The following is a 22,295-nucleotide window of genomic DNA, read 5'->3' on the forward strand; positions in this document are numbered from 1 at the left end:
GAAATTACTATAAATTATTTTATGAAAACTATAGTGGTTTTGTAAATTAAATATATGAATTTTATGTATTGGAATTAGAATATGAATTATTAAAAATAATAATATTTTTTGCTTGTACATTGTGTTCCAATGAAAAAGGATGTCGTATTTGGTTTAAATCAATTGTAAAATATATGCAATCTGTGTATTGCATTTAGAATATCAATTAAAAAACAAAAATATAATATGAATTAAAAAACACAACAATTTAATGGCACATAATGATTACGTAAAAAAAAGTTGAAAATGAACGTCGTCTTTGAAAAAATTATTGAAAATTGTTTTACGAAAACTAAGATGCTTTGGTAAATTAAATATATATAATTTGTGTATTGAAATTAGAATACTAATTTTAAAAAAATAATAATTTATTGGCACTAAACGTTTGCATAAAAAACGTTGAAAATGCACATTGTATTTAAGAAAACAAATGTAACTTGTGGCGAAAAATTACAATTTGATAAATTAAATATAAGAATATTTGTGTATTAGATTTAGAATACAAATTTTTTAAAAATAATAATAATAAATAATTTTCATAATTGTTTTCACGCAATCCTTCTCCCAAAGAAATATTATCATAACACTACCTACTATAATTCTTCCCTAAACACATACGACCATAACACTACTATTCATAATTCTTCTCCCAAACACATATTATCATAACACTGCCAATAATAAACCTCTTCCAAACACATTTATTATAACATTAGAATTATCATCATCATTTTAGTCGGTAACTTTTTTTTCTTTTCTGTTGGAGCGCACCTAATAATTTAATATAGGCTAATTTGTTCCCAAAATAGAATCATTATTTTACATATAATTATATTAATTGAACGGAAACGTAATTTGAAGAGCATGAGAAACAAAAACGTTTCCAAAACAACCAATTTAGAAAATACAAAAAATGAGGTGGATCTTCTTGCTCGACAACAACGCTCAGAAACGCCATGGCAACTGGTGCGTCTCTTCATCAATCCCTCCACCACGTATTCTCTTACCATCGCCGCCCTCCACTTGCCTCACTATTCTTTGGAAGCCTGATATCTTTGGAAGATTGAATAGGAAAACTCCATAATAACCCAAGCTTACTAGACTTTCTCATATATATTCTCAATTGTTACTTGTAAATTGATTTTATGCTGTTTAATTTTATGTACAACCAAAACAATTTCAAACGGCGCTTTTAGTTCCCTCTGCGTTCGACATGTGTACCAACGCTATTACATTTTTAGTTAATAGCGAAAACAATTTAGTTTATCCAATCCGAATTTGGACGAAGAATTTCAAGTTGTTGAAGAAAGAAGTCGGTTGGGTTGAGATGGTAATATAAGAAACAAAATATGAAACCAAAAGTTCCATATGTCAATGCCATTGTGAAAAAAATAGGATGAGAAATGAGGAAGAAGGAGAAATTTTAAAAGAGAAAATAAAAAACTTGGTAAATATATATTTGCATAAATAACCATAATATTGTAAAATGAAGAAAAAGAAGTGAAAAGACCGTCCACGTAAACTTAAAAATTTTGAAATATAATAAGTTTTTTTATTTTGTCATACGGATCATAAATATTTGGATGTAATTTCGTTATATATCGATCAAAATTGACCAAATATTAAATATATATATATATATATATATGAAACAATTTAATAAAGGAGGTAAGGAATAAAATAAACTAAGAACTATTGAACATCTAAATATGAAAAAATAATTTTAAAAAAATCATCAATGTTGAAAACTGAACCCATGAATATTAATATATAGGACAAAATTTGTTTCAAGCATAACTCCACACCAATGTGGTAATTAGAGATTTTAGAAAATAAAAAAAGTTAAATTAAATTAAATAGAAACGAAATTGTGATAAATCACTTCCCATAGTTCCTCAATTTTTATCCAAATTTATGAAACGTTCCTTAATATTTGAGAACGAAAAATGTGAACTGTTATCAAACATATAAGTTTCTTAAAAAATGAGAAACAAATACATAAAACATGAAATAAGAACTTATCAAACAAACTCTAAAATTTTAGAATTATGTTCAGTACCAACCTCTTCTACCTTTTACCTTTTTTTTTTAATACAAGAAGTGTTAGATGTCATACCAATATTTACTAGTCAAGCTTACTTTAACATAATTATATTAAATACAATGTAGGCTCATAAAATGTGTTAGAATGATTCAAGGACCTATTAAGCTTGTTCCTCTTGATTACGTGAGTGATCAAACCATATCCTAATCATGTTCACATATGCAATATAAGTATACTATAAATTTAGTTCTTAAACTTTTCAAACTATATGTTAGTAAAATTTAAAAATTTTCAAAACTTTATTTATGAATAATTGCAAGTAATGTATTGAGAGTATAATTTTCCTTGCAAATTAATTTTCAGTCTAGTTTGTTTAGAGTGCAACAATTACTAGACAGTGTTATCTAGTAAACATTCAATTACCCGATACCCACTCGATATATGGGTACAAATTAATCACGATAGTACAACTTATATAACAAGTGTGTGTTTGTGTCTCACTAGTGAGAATATTTGATTTTGATTAACAAAGCTTAGTAAACCATTACCCATACAATGTCCTTAAGTTGGCTTTCATTGGAAAAGGTGAAATAACTCTACAAATCTTTTTCTATTTCATTTTTCTCTCTCTCTCTTAGATAGATTTTTCATCGACATATTGGATCCATTGACAATAGCCATTCTAAATTTGTCATTTTGAAAAATAGCAAAACCGTTTTTTTTTTAAATAGCAAAATGAAAAAAAATATACAATAAAGAGAAGAATTTGTAAAAGCTCTTGTACACATGAAGTGTAAGCTACTTTCTTAATTCTAAAATAGAATAAATACACTTTAATAAATCATGAATACATACTTGTTCAATCAAAATCTTAACCCTCCATCTTCATTTTCCACGATCAAAGTCAGAACTCTTCATTTTCATTTTTCATACGCGTTGTAACGATTTTTGTTTTTCGTTGTTTCTCATCTTCCATTTTGAAAATCTTCCTTCGTCTCTGTTTTCCATTTAATTTTTATCTCATCTTCTTCGAGCAGGCAAACCTAATCTTTCCACTTTGAAGCGAGCAAACCCCAATCTCCACCCTCTTCCATTTGAAGTTTCAGTTTCATCTTCATCATGTATTTTAAAAAAGAAGAATATAAACATTTGAAGCATGCAAACAATATCTTCATTTTGCATCTTCCATATTTGATTTTTAAGTTTACAACTTGCAATCTCAAATGCTTAGGGTGGAAGAACAAAAACCTTCACTCATAATAAAAAGATACAAAAGTTATCTTCCTTGTCTCGAAGGGAAATTTTAGCTTATTTTTTTAAAAAAGTTATTTATATTAATTATTTAATAAATTGTAGATGAAATTTAAGAGATTTTATATAAAAAGAAACACAATATCTTAGCCTATTATAATGAAAAAATAAATTTAATTTTAAAAAATAAATTAAGATCTAATACGAAAACTAATTTTAATTTTTAAATTATTAAGGGCGGAAACATTCCACTTATTATGAAATAAAAAAGGGTTAGGTTTTAATTTCCAAATAATAAAGGAAAATTTAAGATCTTACTATAAAAACTAATTTTAATTTTAAAATTTAAAATTTAAAATTTAAAAATAAATTAAGATCAAATAGAAAACTAATTTAAATATACAAATTATTAAGGGTTGACAAGAGATTCAGCAGATTTTGAAATAAGAAAGGTTGAGATTTATCAAATAAAAATTAATATTATGATTATTTTGAAATAAAAAAATGAATAAAGTTATTAAAATCTTTAACGAAATAAAAAGATGAATAATGTTGTTGATATCTTTTAAATTTTGAGATATTAGGAAAATGTTAACGAAATAAAAAAAATGAATAAAGTTGTTGATATCTTTTAAATTTCGAGATATTAGGAAAAGGTTATGATAGAGTTTATTAACATTGAAATTAATTACATACTCATAATTGTATATCACAAATTAATTATACTATAAACTCATCATTGTATATCACAAGTTAATTACACATAAAAAAACTTTTGATTACAACGCGATATATTAAAATAATTACATTAATTACACTTTTAAACTAGAAATTATAATTTAATTAATGTCTTTAAGTGAAATGAACATGTTTTGGTATAAAATTCTTTTCAAACATAATCAATGTAATTGTTTTTTATTTTAAATTCATTTACATCATTATATGAATTAATGATATTGAACTAATTATATATATATAATGTTATATTTTTAAAATAAGTTAATTAGAATTTAATAAAAACATTGAAAAACAAATAAGCGAGTTCTCACTCGAATAAAAAGTAAAGAAAATTTTAATTTAAAATAATAATTTGATTATTTTTATAATTTAATGAAGGAATGTTATTTTGATATTAAAACTTATTTTGAAATAAAACCAATTGTTGAAATTCTCCTAAATTCAAAATAATAATTGGATTATTCTGAAACTGCGTTTTAAAAATCAATCGTTGAAATTCTGACATTCTAACATTTATAATTTGGTTATTTTGAAATTTATTTTAAAATAAAATTAATGTTGAGATTCTTTCACTTTTAAAATAATAATTTGATTATCCTAATATTCAAGCCATTATTTTGAGATAAGATATCAGTTGAGATTTTTTAATTTTGAAATTCAATTGGGTTATTTTGAAATTCAAATTCAATAACCGTATTTCAAAATTTTAATTTGGTTATTTTGAAGTTAGTAAGATTGAATAAAGTTATTAAAAAGTTGAATCAATTAGTTGAGTCCCATGATAATAAAAAAAAAATATGATATGAGTTGTTATATATTTTTCAGGTAAAAAATAATTAAACGCTAATAAACGCATAACATAAATTAATTACAATGTAAACACATAGCATAAATTAATTACAATGTAGAAACGAAATAATGATAGTTGGAGAAGATAGATATTTTGGTATTTTATAAAATAACATGCACGTGCAAAAAAATGTTATTTGCTAAAATTCAGAAGAAAAAATAGTTTTGTCATTTTTCAAAATGATCCATAAAAATGTTGTTATATCTCTTATTATTAGTCTAATAACCTCATAAAATTAGTGTTACGTTTTTATTCTATAAAAACAAACGAGCCGTAAGCTTTTTATGATACATCATCGCAGACAAATCAAGAGAAGCTAATGATAGTGACTAAATTTGAGAGAAATTTTGCCTTACACTTCAGCAGTGTTTGTTAGTCATTTAAGAATCAATTCGGGTTTTGATCAAGATGAAATTTTAATAGTGTGTTCTTGGCATGAGAGACTTCCACTAGAAGGTGGAGATTTTGTTTGGAGCCATTTACACTTAGAATTGAATAGATAGTTAGTTGCCACATATTTGAGATTATTTTAAAAATAATAATAAAGGTTACTTTTCAAATATAGAAATAAATCAAAGTATTTATAAAATTAAATATATCAAAATTTCTAATTCTAATAATATTAATAGATACTAATAACAAATTTTTCTATACTTGATTGAATATGTAATTTTTTATACCCCTAAATACTTTTATCATTAAAAATATTTTTCATTGTGAACGTTATAAAAAAAATATTTAAACGAAGTTCAACTTATTGAAATATTATAATAATAAACTAATATGTTAAAAATATTTGAATGTAATAAACTTGTCCTCAAAACACCTACCTCATTAATGGCAAAAAAAATAACCCCATCTATTGCTATAAAAGGCCACAAAGTATGAGGTTCCCAATAGGCAAAACTCAAACTCGAAAAGCCACAATGTTTCCCAAATACTTTCTTCTCCTTCTTCTCGCAGTTGTGCTTCTTACCACAACTCAAGCACTGAAGCATCCCTTCAACTCCAACCAAGAACGTATTCCATCCACCGACCTCACCCACGGAAAGCTCCCGACCACCATCACTGATCCAAACGAAGAATCCAAATTCTTCAGGAGGCCATCTCCCTACAAGAAACCCTACAAGAGGCCACCCTACAAGAAGTATCCACCCTATAAGAAACGCCCTCCATACAAGAAGTACCCACCCTCTTCTCACTAAATGGCATCCAAAACAAAAGTTGTGGCCATGGACAATGTGGCATCTGTTTAATTTCTTTGATAAATAAGTGGTGCTATAAGCTCCGAGTCCTAGGGTAATACTTGGAAGCTCATGAAGTTGGCACTTATGTAATATGTGTTAATCCAAACTTTATATCTCTGATATATTGTTGTATTATTTGTCTCTACGTTATTATTGCTTTCCTTATCGTATAATAATCTAAAGTTTAAATAAATTTACTACTTTCGTCAACTCTGTTAATATTTCTTTTTTTACTTTTAAGATTGTGATATGAAAGTCGTATTGAATTCAACATGTAAGGAGAGAGATTTGAACTTTGAAGTGATCTTTTTTCTAATACATACACATCAAATTAATATATGTATTTAAATTGACAATTTCATAGGGCTAATGCGAGTTATTAATTAATTTAGAAACACAAAAACATTTAAGATATATTGAATGAGAGAGCGAGATATTTCCTTTTAAGATTAGAGACGACTAATTACTTATATGATAAGAATAACACTTACGTTAACTAAAATATACTAAATACTCGTGCTAATTAAATTATATGTTTTGAGAAATTTGTATAGGTAGAAAAAATGTCAAACTATTTACATAAATGGTAAAGAAAGATATTGATAAACAATATTAAAGTACTTTTATCAACCTCTATTAATAATGATTTACTTGTATCACAGTTTTTAAAGAAAGATATTGATAAACAATATTAAAGTACTTTTATCAACCTCTATTAATAATGATTTACTTGTATCACAGTTTTTATCACTGATAGTATTAATATTAATAGACTTCTACGAGTTTCTATCACTCACATAAAAGATAATAGATTTATTTTCTAGAATTCAATTAGTTTCTATCCACTCATAAACTTCTACCAACGCTTATCAATGTTAAACTTGTATCAATTTCTAATATTAGTTTACTTCTATTAGTACCTATTTGGATATAACCAATATATAAGTTTTTACTCTTAACTTGTAGCTTGTAAATAGCTAGCATAACCCATTTTCCTACCTTTAAAACCTCATAATTACCAAACATATTTTTGCTTTTTGTTTGTTGGACAATTATTTTTATGTTCATTTAATAATAAAAAACAAAGAACAACAAACAATAAAACAGTTACTATACCCTATTCTATTTTATTTTTATTAGTTGAAAATGAGAAAAAAGAACAATATTATCAATCAAAATGTTAACAAACAAGCTAATTTTTTTTCTTCCAAAAATTGATTGTATTTGTAATACATTTTGAAGTGTTTAATTTAAAACACAAGTCATGTTGAAAATTTTAAAAGTGTTATAGAAAGCTACTAGTAGCTTTTGAAACATAGTTTTATCCCGTTTTATATTTAAAAAGATATTAAAATAAAAATGAACCTTTTAAGTTAAAAATTCCATTTGATATTTCTATTTCCAAAAAAAGAAAAAAAAACAACTCTCTATTCTATCCCATCACAGATATGTGTTTTGTCAGTCTAAAATATTAATATTGTGTAATCGTTTATGATTATATATTGCTTTTGTTCATAACTTCAGACTTCATTTCAGTCATGCATGACGTTACTATAAGATAAGCTCACATGCTCACATAACTCTCTCCATCACTCACTATTATTTTAGTTATAATCCATCATAAATATAGATGTCTATTATTACGTTCAGTGTCACCCTCTTACCTTTCCCACTTGTTTGCCAAAAATCTTGAAGATAACAATTTTTAGTCATCATATAATCTATTTCATATTTGTCAAATTGCCTCTCAGCAGTGTTATTGGATGGCTTTAGTAAATTATATATACATCAGTGAAATTTATCGAGTTAAGTGGAGTATTTTGAGAATTCCTTATTTTTTTTCTTTTTTAATTTATATTATTTACATACTATATTTATATTATTTTAATATTATATTTTTCTCGTGCTCCAAACTTATTTTCACTTTTTTTATATGAGATTTGGTACCATTTTCTAAAACTATTTCCAAGTATATACATTGCCATTAATGATGTAAATGATGTTATGTATATGATTTATACTCTTACGTATCATGAGTCGAGTCAATTTTAATCCTATTTTAATGATAGAAAAAATCTCTCTAGAAGATCGTTTGGTCCACTAACTTATCTAAATTAGTATAAACAAATCAATTTAGTTTAATTTATAAAACACTATTGAATTTTGACAGTATATCGATTAATTTTATCTTCTCATACTATAGAATACTCATAAATTGAAGAAAATCACATAACACCGTGACATTTGATTACTACACAACATAGTGACACTCGATTATAACCTTCAACAAAGTAAAAACCCTAATTACATAACACCGAACTTGAGTTGCACATAAATTTTTTGTCAACGTCGTGGCACTACACCCTAACACCATGACTATAAAAATGGTGTCGTTTGCCCTTCTAGAGTTTATCTCTCCAGGATTGAAATTGATTCCAATGGTTTTTGGCTCTACTTTTCTTCTTTTTTGTCAGTGCTTGTATCAAAACTCTACCCCACTTATTGACATGTCAATTGTGGGGAAAGATAACACATTTTCTAGCTAATTGGTTGTAAGATTTTTCCTAGTTGTATAAATGGATAGCTAGATTTTTTCATATAGATATCAATGAGATTTAATAATGGATATCTAGAAAATTATAAAAAATTAATAAGGAAGAAAAAGAATAAAACATATATATGAAAAAATTTAATAAGGGACGGAAAGAATGAAATAAACTAAATATGAAAAACTAATAATAAATGATCAATGTTCGAAACTAAACCCATGATTTATGGGACGAAAATTGTTTCAAGCACGACTCCAACCTCTCATACCAATGAGCTAACTACACATTTTACAAAATACAACAAATAAAATTAAATAAAATGGGAACACAATTGTGAGAAAATATTTTCCATAATTTCTCAATTTTTACCTAAATTCGAGAAATGCTCTTTGATATTTAGGAATAAGAAATAAGAACCGTTGTCAAACACGTCTACTTCTTAATAAAAAAGAAACAAATACATGAAACAAGAAATAAAAACGTTATCAAACGGACTCTAAAATTTCAGAATTATGTCCGGTAGCAGCCTCTTATATTTTTTGCCTTTTCTTAGTACAAGACGTGTCGAGTGAAAGTCAAGATTACTTTAACGTAATTATATTAAATACATTGGAGACTCATGTTGAATAAGAAAATTTGAGACCAATCACAAATTGCCACATCATTTATTAAGTTAACGATGAAAAGTACAAATAATTAAATTTGGGACTAATTAAAATTGACATGTGCCCCAAATTAAAGAATTGAAAAAGAAACATAAATTTGGTCATTCTAATAATGTCATATGTTTTCATCTTAATCGTTGGATTAAGTTAATCATTTTGGTTCAATTAAATATTATTTACTTGAACTAAGTTCAATTAAACTAAAAAAATAAGCTTAATTGAGCCCAAAGACTAAATATAACCTAAATCCATATGGTTAAGTCCATAGGTCTAGTCCATGGATCAACCAGGTTTAAGCTCATAAATCCCACCAGTGAACTCTATAAATAGAAGAATTCTTCTCATTTGTAGGGGTTGTAAATTTTTGACTTGAGAAGACTTAGAGAGAATTCTCCCAAGAGCTAGAAGACTTTTTAACTCCTGAAATCGATCATCCTAAAAAATTGAAGCTTCTTTGAAGATACAAACTTTCTTCCAAGACTCCAACTTCAAAAACATCACGTGTTTCGCTTCCTCAAATCAAGCGTAAGCATTCAACCAACTTGAAGAACATCATGTGCTTCGCTTCTCCAAATCAAGCATAGACGTTCAACAAACTTCAACAACATCACGTGCTCCGCTTCCTCCAAATTAAGCGTAAGCATCCAGTAGAGATAGAATCAGAAGATCAAATTCTAGAGATAGAACCACATCGCATCAAATGAACAAAAATACAACATCAACACTCGAGTTCAAATCCACGAATTAAATTTCTCCGGAAATCTCGTGCGAACAACTCATAAGATTTGTTTGTATGATTCAAGGACCAATTAGTTAGTTTGTTCCTTTTCCCTTCGTGAGTGATCAAATCAAATCCGAGTCATATCAACGTGCAATATAAGTATATTATAAATTTAATTTTTAAACTTTCAAAACTACTTTGGTAAAAGTTAAAAATTTCCAAAACTTTATCCAGATTAATTGCAAGTAATTTATTATTGAGTATAATTTTGAGGACAATTTATTTAGAGTGCAACAATTATTGGACTATGTGTTATCTAGTAAATTTTCATTTACAATTGTGTGGTTATGTCTCACGAACAGTGACTGTTTAATATAATTAACAACTTAGTTAATCAATATAATTGCTTTTAAGTTGAGGTTTCACTAGAAAAGGTAAAATAACTCATCAAATATCTCTTTATTTCATTTTCCTCTCTTGGTAGATTTTTCGTCAACATATTCGATTCATTATGTCTTTGACGAATCTATCAACAAAGAATCAACTGAAATGACAATTCCTTCACCAAATGAAATTAATAAAGGAAGATTTGTGTTAAGTTATTTCACTTTTAAAGTGAGAAGTCCCGAAAGGTCCGTCAGATTAAATGAGAAATTTTTAAAAATAGCATATTTTATATAATATTTACGATATATAACAAATTCTATCACCGATAATCATTGATATGCTATAGTGATAGAAGACTATCATTGATAAAATCCATAATTTTGGTGTAAGTTGTAAATATTTTAATTTATTTTTTATTTTTAAAAATACTCCTAATAAGAATTAGTTTTTTATTTTATAAAAACAAAGTAGGCAACAACTTTTTAATACATCATCGATTGAGAGAACCTAACTAGAGCGAGTAAATTTGAGAAAATTTTTGCCTTCCACTTCAACAGCATTTGTCAAATCAACTTGTCGAATTGAGCTCAAATTTTGATAGTGTATTCTTGGCATGAGTGTCTTCAAACCGACAATGAAAATTTTATTTGGAGTTACTTACTCAAATCAGATTTGAGTGAATAGTTATTTGTCACCTATTTGAAGTTATTCTAATTTATTATTTGTTATTTTTTGTTGTGTAGATTGTTACTTTTGATATAATTTTATATAACTCTAGTTGTGACTAGAAAGAATTCATTGTACACGTTACTTCGATTATTGCGGTAATTTTGACTATCGGTCAGGAATTTTTAGTGAGACAGTTTTTTGATGTCAAGATTTCTAGTGTGTTCTTACTTTATTATTGCTTTTGTTAATTAGTATTTTATTAGATTCACACAGGAATTGAATTAAGTTATACAAAATTTTGTGGAGATTTTAGTCGACCAAAAACCACCTTTGCATTGAATTAGGATAAAATTAAAAGAATTATCTCAATGATATTACTTGTGAATTAGTTTTCTAACAACTTCGTTAAAATTTTCCGCTTCCATTATAAATGTTTTCCAGTTTGGAACAAATACTACTTCTCAACACTTCCTTCTTAATTTTATTTCTCCAAACAACTACTTAATTTATTTTCCAGTTGTATTTGAATTACTAATATTATCATTTGATTTAAATAAGACTTTTTTTTTAAAATATAATAAAATTAATCAAAATAATTACAAATAATAGATAGTAACGTTCACAAGGTGTGCATCAATTATAATTAATAGTAGTCTATTGAAATCTATTGACTATTAGTGATAGATAGTAATCTCAATAGTTGTTTATTATTAATAGACTGTGACATCCTACTAAATTTATACACATTCTCAACAATTTTGCTATTTAAAATAATTATCCAAGAAAACTAAATACATGATACCATTGCTAACAATTCAATCTAATTTTGTTCTTGAGAGAGAAAAAAAAAAAGAAAGAAAGATAGATAAACATGAGCATTACCAAAATCTCCACCATAACCGACATTCATAAGGTTGCAAACTACACTCTTAATTTAGGCTAAGTATATTGATATATTGGAGTTAATACTTTGACAGCTTTCTTTTTAGCACAATAAATTTGGGTAATGAAAATTCTACCTCTAATTTTAACAAAGAAGAAGAAAAAGGTAGATATGAATTATTAGATTAGGTTGTCATATTAAAATATAGCCAAATAATTGAAAAAGTGAACCAAAAGTTTGAAATATGAATGACTTTTGCACCAATATATATATATGTAATGGTACATGTTTTGGATTTTTCTCTCTTTTAATACCCATAAAAGTTACAGTTGTCCAATATAAATTTCACACTTCATTGCCGACAAATTTTGTACATCTACTTTTATTTTATTTCTATTATATATTTCACACCTTTTTCTTTTCTTTTTTCTTATCTATTCTTTTAGTTAAAGTATGTATGTATACATAAAACTTTTTGGCAATGGATCAACTTTCAAGCTTGTATTAATTAAGCTTTTGAGTGTTAGGAGAACTCTAATATGTTGGAAGGCTTTCAATTTGTTACGTTCCATATGTTTAAATTTAATAATATTGTTCTCCTTATAACCTTTGAGATGTAACTAATACACTCTTAGATGAGCTACGTATATTTGTTTGTCAAACTTTATATGTTTTTGTATTGGTTAGTTGTTGATTTTGTAACGTTCATGATAAATCTCTCTAAATTATTAATTAAAACTCAAACACCCGCACTAGTTACTATATTAATTTCATATAATTACACCTTCGACATTTTTTCTCAACAAAAATATTTAAGCAAAACCAAAAAGAAATATAGGAGCGATTGACATAAAATTTAAAGTTGAAGGATCACTTGATATTAAATTTAATAAATTCTATGTTATGTTTGTTAAATCGTTCATTTAAAAAGGTAACTTTTTAACGATAGTAAAATGGATCAAACTCTTTACAAGTTATAACAAAATTTTCTACAATTTAAAGTCTAGATAGACGCAGATAGAAGTTTATCACTCACCGTCTATATTAGTGATAAAGACTAATAAAAGTCTATCATTGATACTAATAGAAATCGATATCGGTCTATCATTGATAGAGGTCGATAAAAAAACTTTATCTAAAAAAACTAAAATAATTTTTTTTATATAGTATATATATTTATGTCAACTAAGCTACACTCGTATTGACAAAAGTTGAATACAAATTTAATAACGTGAAAATGTTGATTTAATATTAAATTATGTTTGTTAATCAACACACGTTTTGTATCAAGATCTTCTATCCTGTGCTTATTTTTGCACAATTAATATTCTAATAATTTTATTTATAAAGCACATAAACATATCAACTAAAATGGTGTTTGGTAGGCTTAAAAGTTGTTTCCTATTTTAAAAAAAGTTAAATAGTAATGAAAAGAAAAGGAATGAATAGTTTTTAATATATATTTTAGGTTAATTTGTCTCTATAAATGCAGGCGGCATTCTTTTCCAGCTCCTTCATCACAAACATGTCTTCTTCCAACTACTTGTTAGCTCTACTTCTTGGGTTACTCTCCGTGGTTCTCACCAAGCCCGTTGTTGGTGATTACATCCTCAATCCTCAACCTCCCCATCCACCATTCATTCCTATTTACGAACCACCAAAACCTCCGGTATTTCCTATTTACGAACCACCAAATCCTCCAATACTTCCAATTTACGAGCCACCTAAACCTCCCGTTGCTCCAATTTACAAGCCACCCAAGCCGCCAGTGAGTCCAATTTACAAGCCACCTAAACCTCCAGTTGCTCCAATTTACAAGCCACCCAAGCCACCAGTGGGTCCAATTTACAAGCCACCTAAACCTCCCATTGCTCCAATTCACAAGCCACCTAAGCCGCCAAAGCCGCCGGTGGGTCCAATTTACAAGCCACCGAAGCCTCCGGTAGTTCCAATTTACAAGCCACCCAAGCCACCAGTGAGTCCAATTTACAAGCCACCTAAACCTCCCGTTGCTCCAATTCACAAGCCACCGAAGCCTCCGGTAGTTCCAATTTACAAGCCACCTCAACCTTCACTGGGTCCAATTTACAAGCCACCCAAGCCGCCAGTGGGTCCAATTTACAAGCCACCAAAGCCTCCGGTAGTTCCAATTTGTAAGCCACCTAAACCTCCAGTTGCTCCAATTTACAAGCCACCCAAGCCACCAGTGGGTCCAATTTACAAACCACCAAAGCCTCCGACTGTTCCAATTTACAAGCCACCTAAACCTCCGGTTGCTCCAATTTACAAGCCACCTAAACCACCAAAGTCGCCAGTGGGTCCAATTCACAAACCACCAAAGCCACCGATGGTTCCAATATACAAGCCACCTAAACCTCCAGTAGTTCCAATTTACAAGCCACCAAAGCCTCCAGTAGCTCCAATTTACAAGCCTCCAAAGCCTCCAATGGCTCCCGTTTACAAGCCACCAAAGCCTCCAGTTGTTCCAATTTACAAGCCACCCGAACAACCAGTAGGTCCAATTTATGAACCTCCAAAACATCCAGGAGATCCCATACACAAACCGCCAGTGCCAATTGACAAACCATCTCTACCGCCACCATACTCTTACAATCCTCCGTACAATCCGCCACCATCCAACTGAGTTCGTGTGTTGAGTGAAGCAACCTAATTAAGCTGAATTAGCATATATAAATAAGAGCTTTTGGCTACTCAATGTTCTATGCTTATTGTGCTCATCTTTCTTCTTTGTAAAGCAGAGCATGAGCAGGCCATTTGGTTTATGGCGTTTCCAAAATTATTTCTACCTTGTTGATGGTGTTTCAGAAATTATTTCTACTTACTCTTCTGGTCTATTTTTCATGTTTTCACTTATTGGAAATTTCATAATAAAATCTTAACTACAATCCCACATTGTATTTATAATCCTCTCTGTCTTGAGTGAGCCTTACTCCTAAATGTTATTATCAAGGTATTGTCTTTTTAGTGTATCATTGAAATAAATAAACTCAAACCACAAACTTCTTGATCGCTGTAATTTGTGTAAAACACTAGTTAAAGAGGGTGTATGAATTAATGTAAGTTAAATCAAATTCAACTAAGAGGAATCTTAAAGATTATTAAATTATGGTTAAGAAATATGTTCAAAAGAATTTAAAGTTGTTATCCTACACTAACCAACAAGGTGCCTCTTTCTTTCTCAATGGTTTGATTACGAAAACTTTAAAAAGTCTATTATTTTTAGTATGAAGTAATTCTATGTTTGATGACCTCTTAAAATATGTTATAGAAAGCATGTGAATGAGAACAAAACATCGTACCATGATTTTGCTAGAGGTTCTAAGAATTGTAAATTAATTTAGTTAAATTTGTTCTTGGAGACTATAATTTTCTTTTGAATTTTGTTGGGCGTGTGAAAGAGCAAGAAACTTGGTACGTTTTTTAAATGATGCATAGAGGGAGGCTTAATAAAATGAGGAGAGAGAATTTCATTAAATAAGGAAAGTAGAGAAAGGGGAGAGGGGAGAGGGAGAGGGGAGGGGAATTTTGTATTTGAACAGTGGAGAGATAAAGGGAAAATAGGGTTTTGGTTTAAGATGAGGAAAGAGGGAAAACACAAATTAATATTAATGAAGTGAGAGAAAAAATAGACATTTAAATGATGAGTGATTGATTTTAGAGAGAAGGTAGAGAGTATTATTCTGGAGAAAGATTCATGGGTTCTCAAATTATTATACAACATCATATTTGGCTCTATTTATAAATATTTTCATAAATTTTAATACTTAAAATATTTTTCCAAACAAACATTCATCTCTTTAGTTTAGGATTTGACGTTGTTAACCCTATGTTTGGATTCGAGAAGGTTGAAAGAAAAATTATTTTATTTGGAATGAGAAAGATTTTAAATAAATATATTTAAAATTTCATGTTCAAATGTTAATTGGGAATAAAAAAAAGAAGGTAAATTAAGAGTTTACTAATACTTTTAATGTATTAGTTAAAAATTAGAGAAGGATGAGTTCAATTATGTAATTTACTTTTAAATCTGGTAAATTATTTTTAAAAAATTAAGCATTTTGGTACAAATTGTTAATTAGGTTAGTGTGTTTTTTTCACTCCTTGAGCACTTTGATAACATTTAGACTTTGATAAAGGATTGATAACATTTGGACTTTGATAAAGGATTGAATGAAACGGGTAAAAGGTGCTGCCACTTAGAATTTAAAAAAGCGAGCAAGATTAGTGTTTTCTTTTAATACTCTTTTTGTTTTTGGGGTTTTGAGTTTAGTTTTTATTTGATTTCTATATTTTGAAATAAAACTGTTTGTCCCATCTATTCGAAGGATGCTAAATTTTAGTCTTTAATATAATAAAATGGATGGGTAGTGAATTGATGAAAGATTAAGTTATATAGGGATGATGATTGGATTAATTTAAAAGCAAAACATATATTTATAATGAAAAGACGTTCCTAATATTGAAAGGGCAAGAAGAAAATGGAATTGAGAGGAAGAAACTTTGACGCTTTTTGGATCACTTGGGTCCAAAAGTGATCCAGAAAGTAATAGGCAGACGGGGAGGGATTTAGAGTAAACTAAAAACATTCAATTCAGACTTTTTTATAAAAAAAATTATTTAATTACCTTCTCCTACTTTTGTGGATCCTAAAACCTCAGCAATAACTACAAAGCAGCCTCAAGAAGTACCTAACTTCTTCAAACGCACAGAGTACGTATTTCATTATTTAATTTTGAGCTTCTGCTTCTAATTTACAACAGGTTTGTTTCTCATGGGTTAATTCTTTTGTGCTTTACTTACTTGACCCATTAGGGTTTTGTGTCGATTAATAGTTTTATGTTTTAAGAGCTTTTTGGGGAAAACTATTTGCAGGGATAAAATGAATACAGAAAATTGGGTTGAGAGTGTTTTAGTGATTTGTGCTTTTCTTTTCCAACAGCTCCATCGTTTCATTTTTCGTCTTCTTCTGCATTATTGTTGTTTGCTGATAAAGATTTCTACCTCTCATTTATACTTTGCAGGGTGGATTTTGATCGAAACTAAACTCAAAGACTTTGGACCAAAATGATATTTTTGGTGCATAGCCGATGGATACAGCTGGAGTGGCAAGTGGATGAAACTTAAATCTTTCTAATGTAAGAGTGAATGCAAAACAAAGGCATCCAAAAGTTCTGAGAGAGTTGTAATCTTCTTGTTGGCCAAAAAGGCAATACTGAGGGGTTTGCAACTGTATGATTGATGAAGGTAATCTGTTGATTAGGTAGGCACCAATCGTGAGACAGTCTCCTTAGAATTTTATTGACACTCGTGACTGAAAAATGGAGTTTGTGAGACATTTAGTAAGTGTTGATGCTTCTTTTAACTATGAAGCTTTTTTCAAGGCAGCCAAGACATGAGTATTGATGAATGACTCTTTTGGTGTTGAAAAATTATGTAAAGATTCATTCTGGAGCATTGTCATATCATAATTTCTTCACAACTCCAAACTGATTTTCTATGAGTTTGAAGAATTTTGGAATTATAGACAATACATCTTACTTTCTTTTAAGAAGATATATCCAGATATATGTTGAAAAATCATCTACAACTGTTAAGAAATATTATTTATGTTCACCTCTAGTGAGAGATTGATAGGGACCCCATATGTCACAATGTAAAATATCAAACATTTTATTGCATATATAGTTGTTTGATTGAAATGGTAACTTTTTTGTTTAGCTAAAGGACATACTAAAATTGTCTTGAGAAGTTTCAACAAATATCAAATCTTTCAAGACATTTACAAGTTTGCGAGAGAGGTGGTCAAGTCTGTTGTGTCATGTATGAGAAGGTATAGATGGTGTCGAAACAACATTACAATGATAACGAGTTTGTAGAGTGGTTTGAAAATCATGTAAGTGAGAAAAGACAATAGCTATGATATTTATTTTTCTATACAATTTCTACTTATTTTTAAATATGAAAGTATTTTCTACGTGGGTTACTAAATAATATATTGAAGTTGGCAAACAGTTATTAGACTTATCTCAAGGTCCATCACAAGAAGTAACACACTCTACATGAGGTACATTGTTGATGGATTTAGATTTTGTATCAAGGATGTTGATAATTTAAGAAAAACACAAAATAGTTAGGGTGGTTGAGAGAGTAACTGATAATCAAAATTACTTTGGTGTATTACAAGATATTATTGAATTGCATATATGGGTGAATATATCAATAGACTTGGAAAAGGAATTAGAAACTGATGATCATCGAATAACTAGTGTGAATGTGACATACACATTTGCTACAAATAAGCCATTTGTATTATCATGTTAATCTAAACAAGTTTTTTACCTTGAAGATAGAAGAAACTCGATTTGCCATTTTGTGTTGAAAATTGATCCAATAGATTATTACAATCACTACAAGAAAGTAGATCTTGCCCGATACAACCACATGTCGAAAAAGCTACAATTCGCGTCGGAAAAGGTATTTTCGACGTTTGAAGCGACCTCAAAAGCCACACGTCAGAAAAAAGTGTACTATTAATTTTAAAACGTCACCTTTCCTGACATGGGGCAGAGGGATGTTGGTAAAGGTTGACATTTTAAATTAATATTTAACTTTCCTCGACGTCACATTGATACACGTTAGGGAAGATTCAATATTCATTTTATATTTGAACTTTCCCCAACGTCCCTCTGCCTCACATTGGAGAAAGTTCAATGTTAAATTAATATTCATACGTTCCTCAACTCCTATTTTCCATTCGTCGGGAACATGTCTTATGTAGATGCGACTATGCATGTATCAACGTTGGGTGGTCAACGCTGACGAAGGGTTTGCCAACCTTATGCCGCATTGAAATTTCTCTAATTTCTTGTAGTGAATGTCCTCTTGATCATAGAAGGTTATTGTCAAGATGGTGAAAAAGATGACAATAGATGAATTTAGATGAAGAGAGAAAGATGTAATATGAAGCTAACAATCTTGGTGTTTTTTCATCCGAGATGAAATGTAATATGAAGCTAATAATTTTGGTGTTTTTTCGTCCGAGATGAAATGTACCCTTAAGCTAATAATCTTGGTGCTTTTTCGTCCAATAAGGTATTTAGATGAAGAATGAGTATTTATTTGAAAGCATGAGTTTGCTTATTTGTGAATGAGATGAGAATTAGATTTTGATATTTAAAATATCTTTTGAATTATCCAGGCCTTACCATCTTGAGGTAGATTTGTGTAAAAGATGAAAATAGTGTGAACCAAATTGAATAACAATGATAGTACAAATAGTCACGACTGCATCTACATCTAATCAAATAGTTGGTGATCACCAAACTTCAACAAAATCTAATGCAAAAGCGGATTTAGGAGCTTCATCATTGTTTATACAGGTGAAATTAGATCAACTACGTACTACTCATGAAAAGTTTGTTAATAGAGAGGTAACATTATTCATTGTTATACGTACATATTATTATTTATGTATGATTTGTTACTTACTTTTTTCTTTTTCATTTTACTTTAGAGTTTTCTTTTGAAAAAGGAAAGGTACGTGGCCCCACACGAAATCTCAAACTTGTTAAACTACCACATGGGATGAGATTTGTAGTATCGTGGTGGAAGAAATGACCCGTTACGAATATTACTAATATCTTCAAAAGCCAATGCACTCTCTTAACTAGACATGTCAACTTTACTCCTTTACGAGTGAAAACTTGAAAAGATATTGATAAACTGAAGAAAAAAAACTAATTGAACTTATAGTGGTATGTGAAAAAATAATAACTTTTTTCTTTGATTAATTTACTTCTTATATAATTAGATTACAACAATCATTTTCCTTGCAAAAGCGATTTAAATTAAAGTTGAAAGTCACGAAGCTTCAATGTTGCTTCAAATTAATCGATCTTATAATAATTGGAGGGATCGTTTAAAGAAAAAATGGTTGAGCAAATATGATAGAATTATAGAAGTTTTAGCAAATAATCTATCAGAAATTACAAAAGAAGATGCAGAATATCTTGCGAAGTTATGAAAGTCAGCTGAATATCAAGTTGTAATCTAATATCTTTTTCTTGTACATCCAAAGAAGTTGTACTTACTAATTTAATTTTTATTGATGCTTATATTCTACTTTTGAAATGCAATAGATATGTGTGTGAAAGAAATCAAAAGAACTGCTCTAAGTTGAATGTATATCACACGTGTGGTTCACAAAGTATACAAGAAAGAGTTGAAAAAGAGGTAATTAAATGAAAAATTATATAAACTTCTTTTAATTTTGTGAAACTATCTAATATATATTATTTTCACTTAGGTTCAAGACATGTAATGAAGAACCTAGCTAGTCGAATTAGAATTTGGGAGCTAACTCAACTTGACCAATAATGAATTGCTTGTGAATAAAGCTACACAAGAGAAACTTGTAAGTACAAAATAATTAATATATATGATGTAGCTAGATTGTGTTATTATTTAATCACCATAATTAAGAATAGCGAAATTGTTTATATTGCTCTGCTTATGTATTATTTAACCATCACTCGTGCGTTTTGATTTTGTATAATTGGAGCTTCATGTTCTTTCTATTTATGTTGCTCTGTTTATGATAGGAAATATAATTTTGTAGTTGGAACTGTATATGTTGCTCTATTTATGATTTTGTATCATAGTTGTTGTATGGTGGGTGCAAAACTTAGCGTAGATCAACACATGAATTCATATTTGTGTTAAGTTTTGAATTATTAAATGTGAATTTTTGTTTTGTAGTCTGAACTTAAATCGTATGCTTCTCAAGTGATTGATTGTACTTTTGAAGTGAACGAAGATGATATTTTTGTACAAGTATTTGGACTGGAGAAACGCGGACGTGCTCGTGGTTATGAAGTAGGTGTTACCCCTTCTAAGTTGTTTGGATCATCATCTAAGGTAAAAAATCTTGAGTGTCGTCTTAATGAGTTTGAAAAATATCTTCACGAATTTTAATGACAAAGAAAATCTGAGGTACAAACACTACATGATAGAATTACCGAATTAAAAAACCGTTTGAAGGATAGATTCCAAGTTATGATGGCAGATATGCAATCATGTTTCTAGTTGATCGTCTGTCATAGTTTGATGTTATAGAAGTTGAATCGTCTCTTGTTATGTAATTTTACGATAAACTTACTAGCTTTCATCCAAGTCATTGATTATTTTTTCTATTTCATTTTTATACATTGTAATTCGATATTCACCATTAGGTAATGGATTAGTAAAAACAACATTTTGATTGTAATTCAATATTCACCGTTAGGTGATGGATTAGTAAAAATAACATTTTGATATTTGTCAGTAAATGTGTTAAAAGGTTTTGTGAGAAAATTTTCGAAAGATTTATACATTTGTTGAAAAAGTTCTTTTATAAAAACTTCAAAAAAAAATCATTTAGATAATAAATATTTATCGATGAATAATTTAACCGTTATCAAAGGTATGTGTTACCTTTAAAAGTTATTAATTATTAATTAGTAAAACCTTCGAGAATTAGTAATTTTCAAAAGTTAGTAAATCTTCGAAAAAGGATTTTCGGCGGGATCTACTTCGACACATTTCAAAGGTTGAAATAACCTTTAGCAGAAAATGTATGAAAGGACTATTAAATATATTTTGGAAGGTTGTGGCATTCTGGATTGTTTTTTAGTGTCCAAGTATTTGTTAAAATCACACTTTTGATTTTATTAATCACCCACACAATTATTTTATTCTAAATTTTCTTCTTCAATGATCCACTCCTTTCTAATTAAATTATCTTTGTATTTTGTGTTGTGTATTTTTGTAGGTGGATTGAATGATCTTGTATTTTTGTAGGTGGTCTTCAAATTTTATACTCGTTACTTTAATCTTCCAAACCTTAATCCATCTTGTATTTTGTTTACTCTTGAGTAATTACTTTGTGATGTAATGAATTATAAAATTTCAATTATGAGATGAAATTTAAATTGTTATGATACAAATATATGTTTTTTACCTACCATTTAGGTTTCGTTAAAACATTATCCACGACTTTGTTTTATTTGAATGTTTGAAAATAATTGCTTAATTATTATCGATTTGGGCTATAAATTTTAGGCTACATTGGCAAAAAATAACAATAACAAATAAAAAGTAGTGACATTTTTAAAAATTATAAAATAAATAAAATATTTACAATCTATAGCAAAATTTTGGATTATATCAATAATAGCAACTGATAGACTTCTAT

General features: G+C 28.6%; 2 protein-coding genes across 2 annotated transcripts; both read left to right on the plus strand.

Moving 5' to 3' along the window:
* The first annotated feature begins 5,818 nt into the window (after nucleotides 1-5,818).
* On the plus strand, nucleotides 5,819-6,369 carry PRP1 (proline-rich protein). The gene is given in 1 exon segment (NM_001280702.1): nucleotides 5,819-6,369. A coding segment is annotated over 1 exon segment (279 nt). The 5' UTR covers nucleotides 5,819-5,848; the 3' UTR covers nucleotides 6,128-6,369.
* Nucleotides 6,370-13,568: 7,199 nt separating this feature from the next.
* On the plus strand, nucleotides 13,569-14,687 carry LOC101211209 (repetitive proline-rich cell wall protein 2). The gene has a single exon (XM_031880847.1). It carries the CDS (start codon nucleotides 13,569-13,571, stop codon nucleotides 14,685-14,687), a length of 1,119 nt encoding a protein of 372 aa, XP_031736707.1.
* The last annotated feature ends 7,608 nt before the right edge of the window (nucleotides 14,688-22,295 follow it).

The sequence above is a fragment of the Cucumis sativus genome, chromosome 2 (assembly GCF_000004075.3).
Source record: "Cucumis sativus cultivar 9930 chromosome 2, Cucumber_9930_V3, whole genome shotgun sequence".
In the NCBI taxonomy this organism is placed as follows: domain Eukaryota; kingdom Viridiplantae; phylum Streptophyta; class Magnoliopsida; order Cucurbitales; family Cucurbitaceae; genus Cucumis; species Cucumis sativus.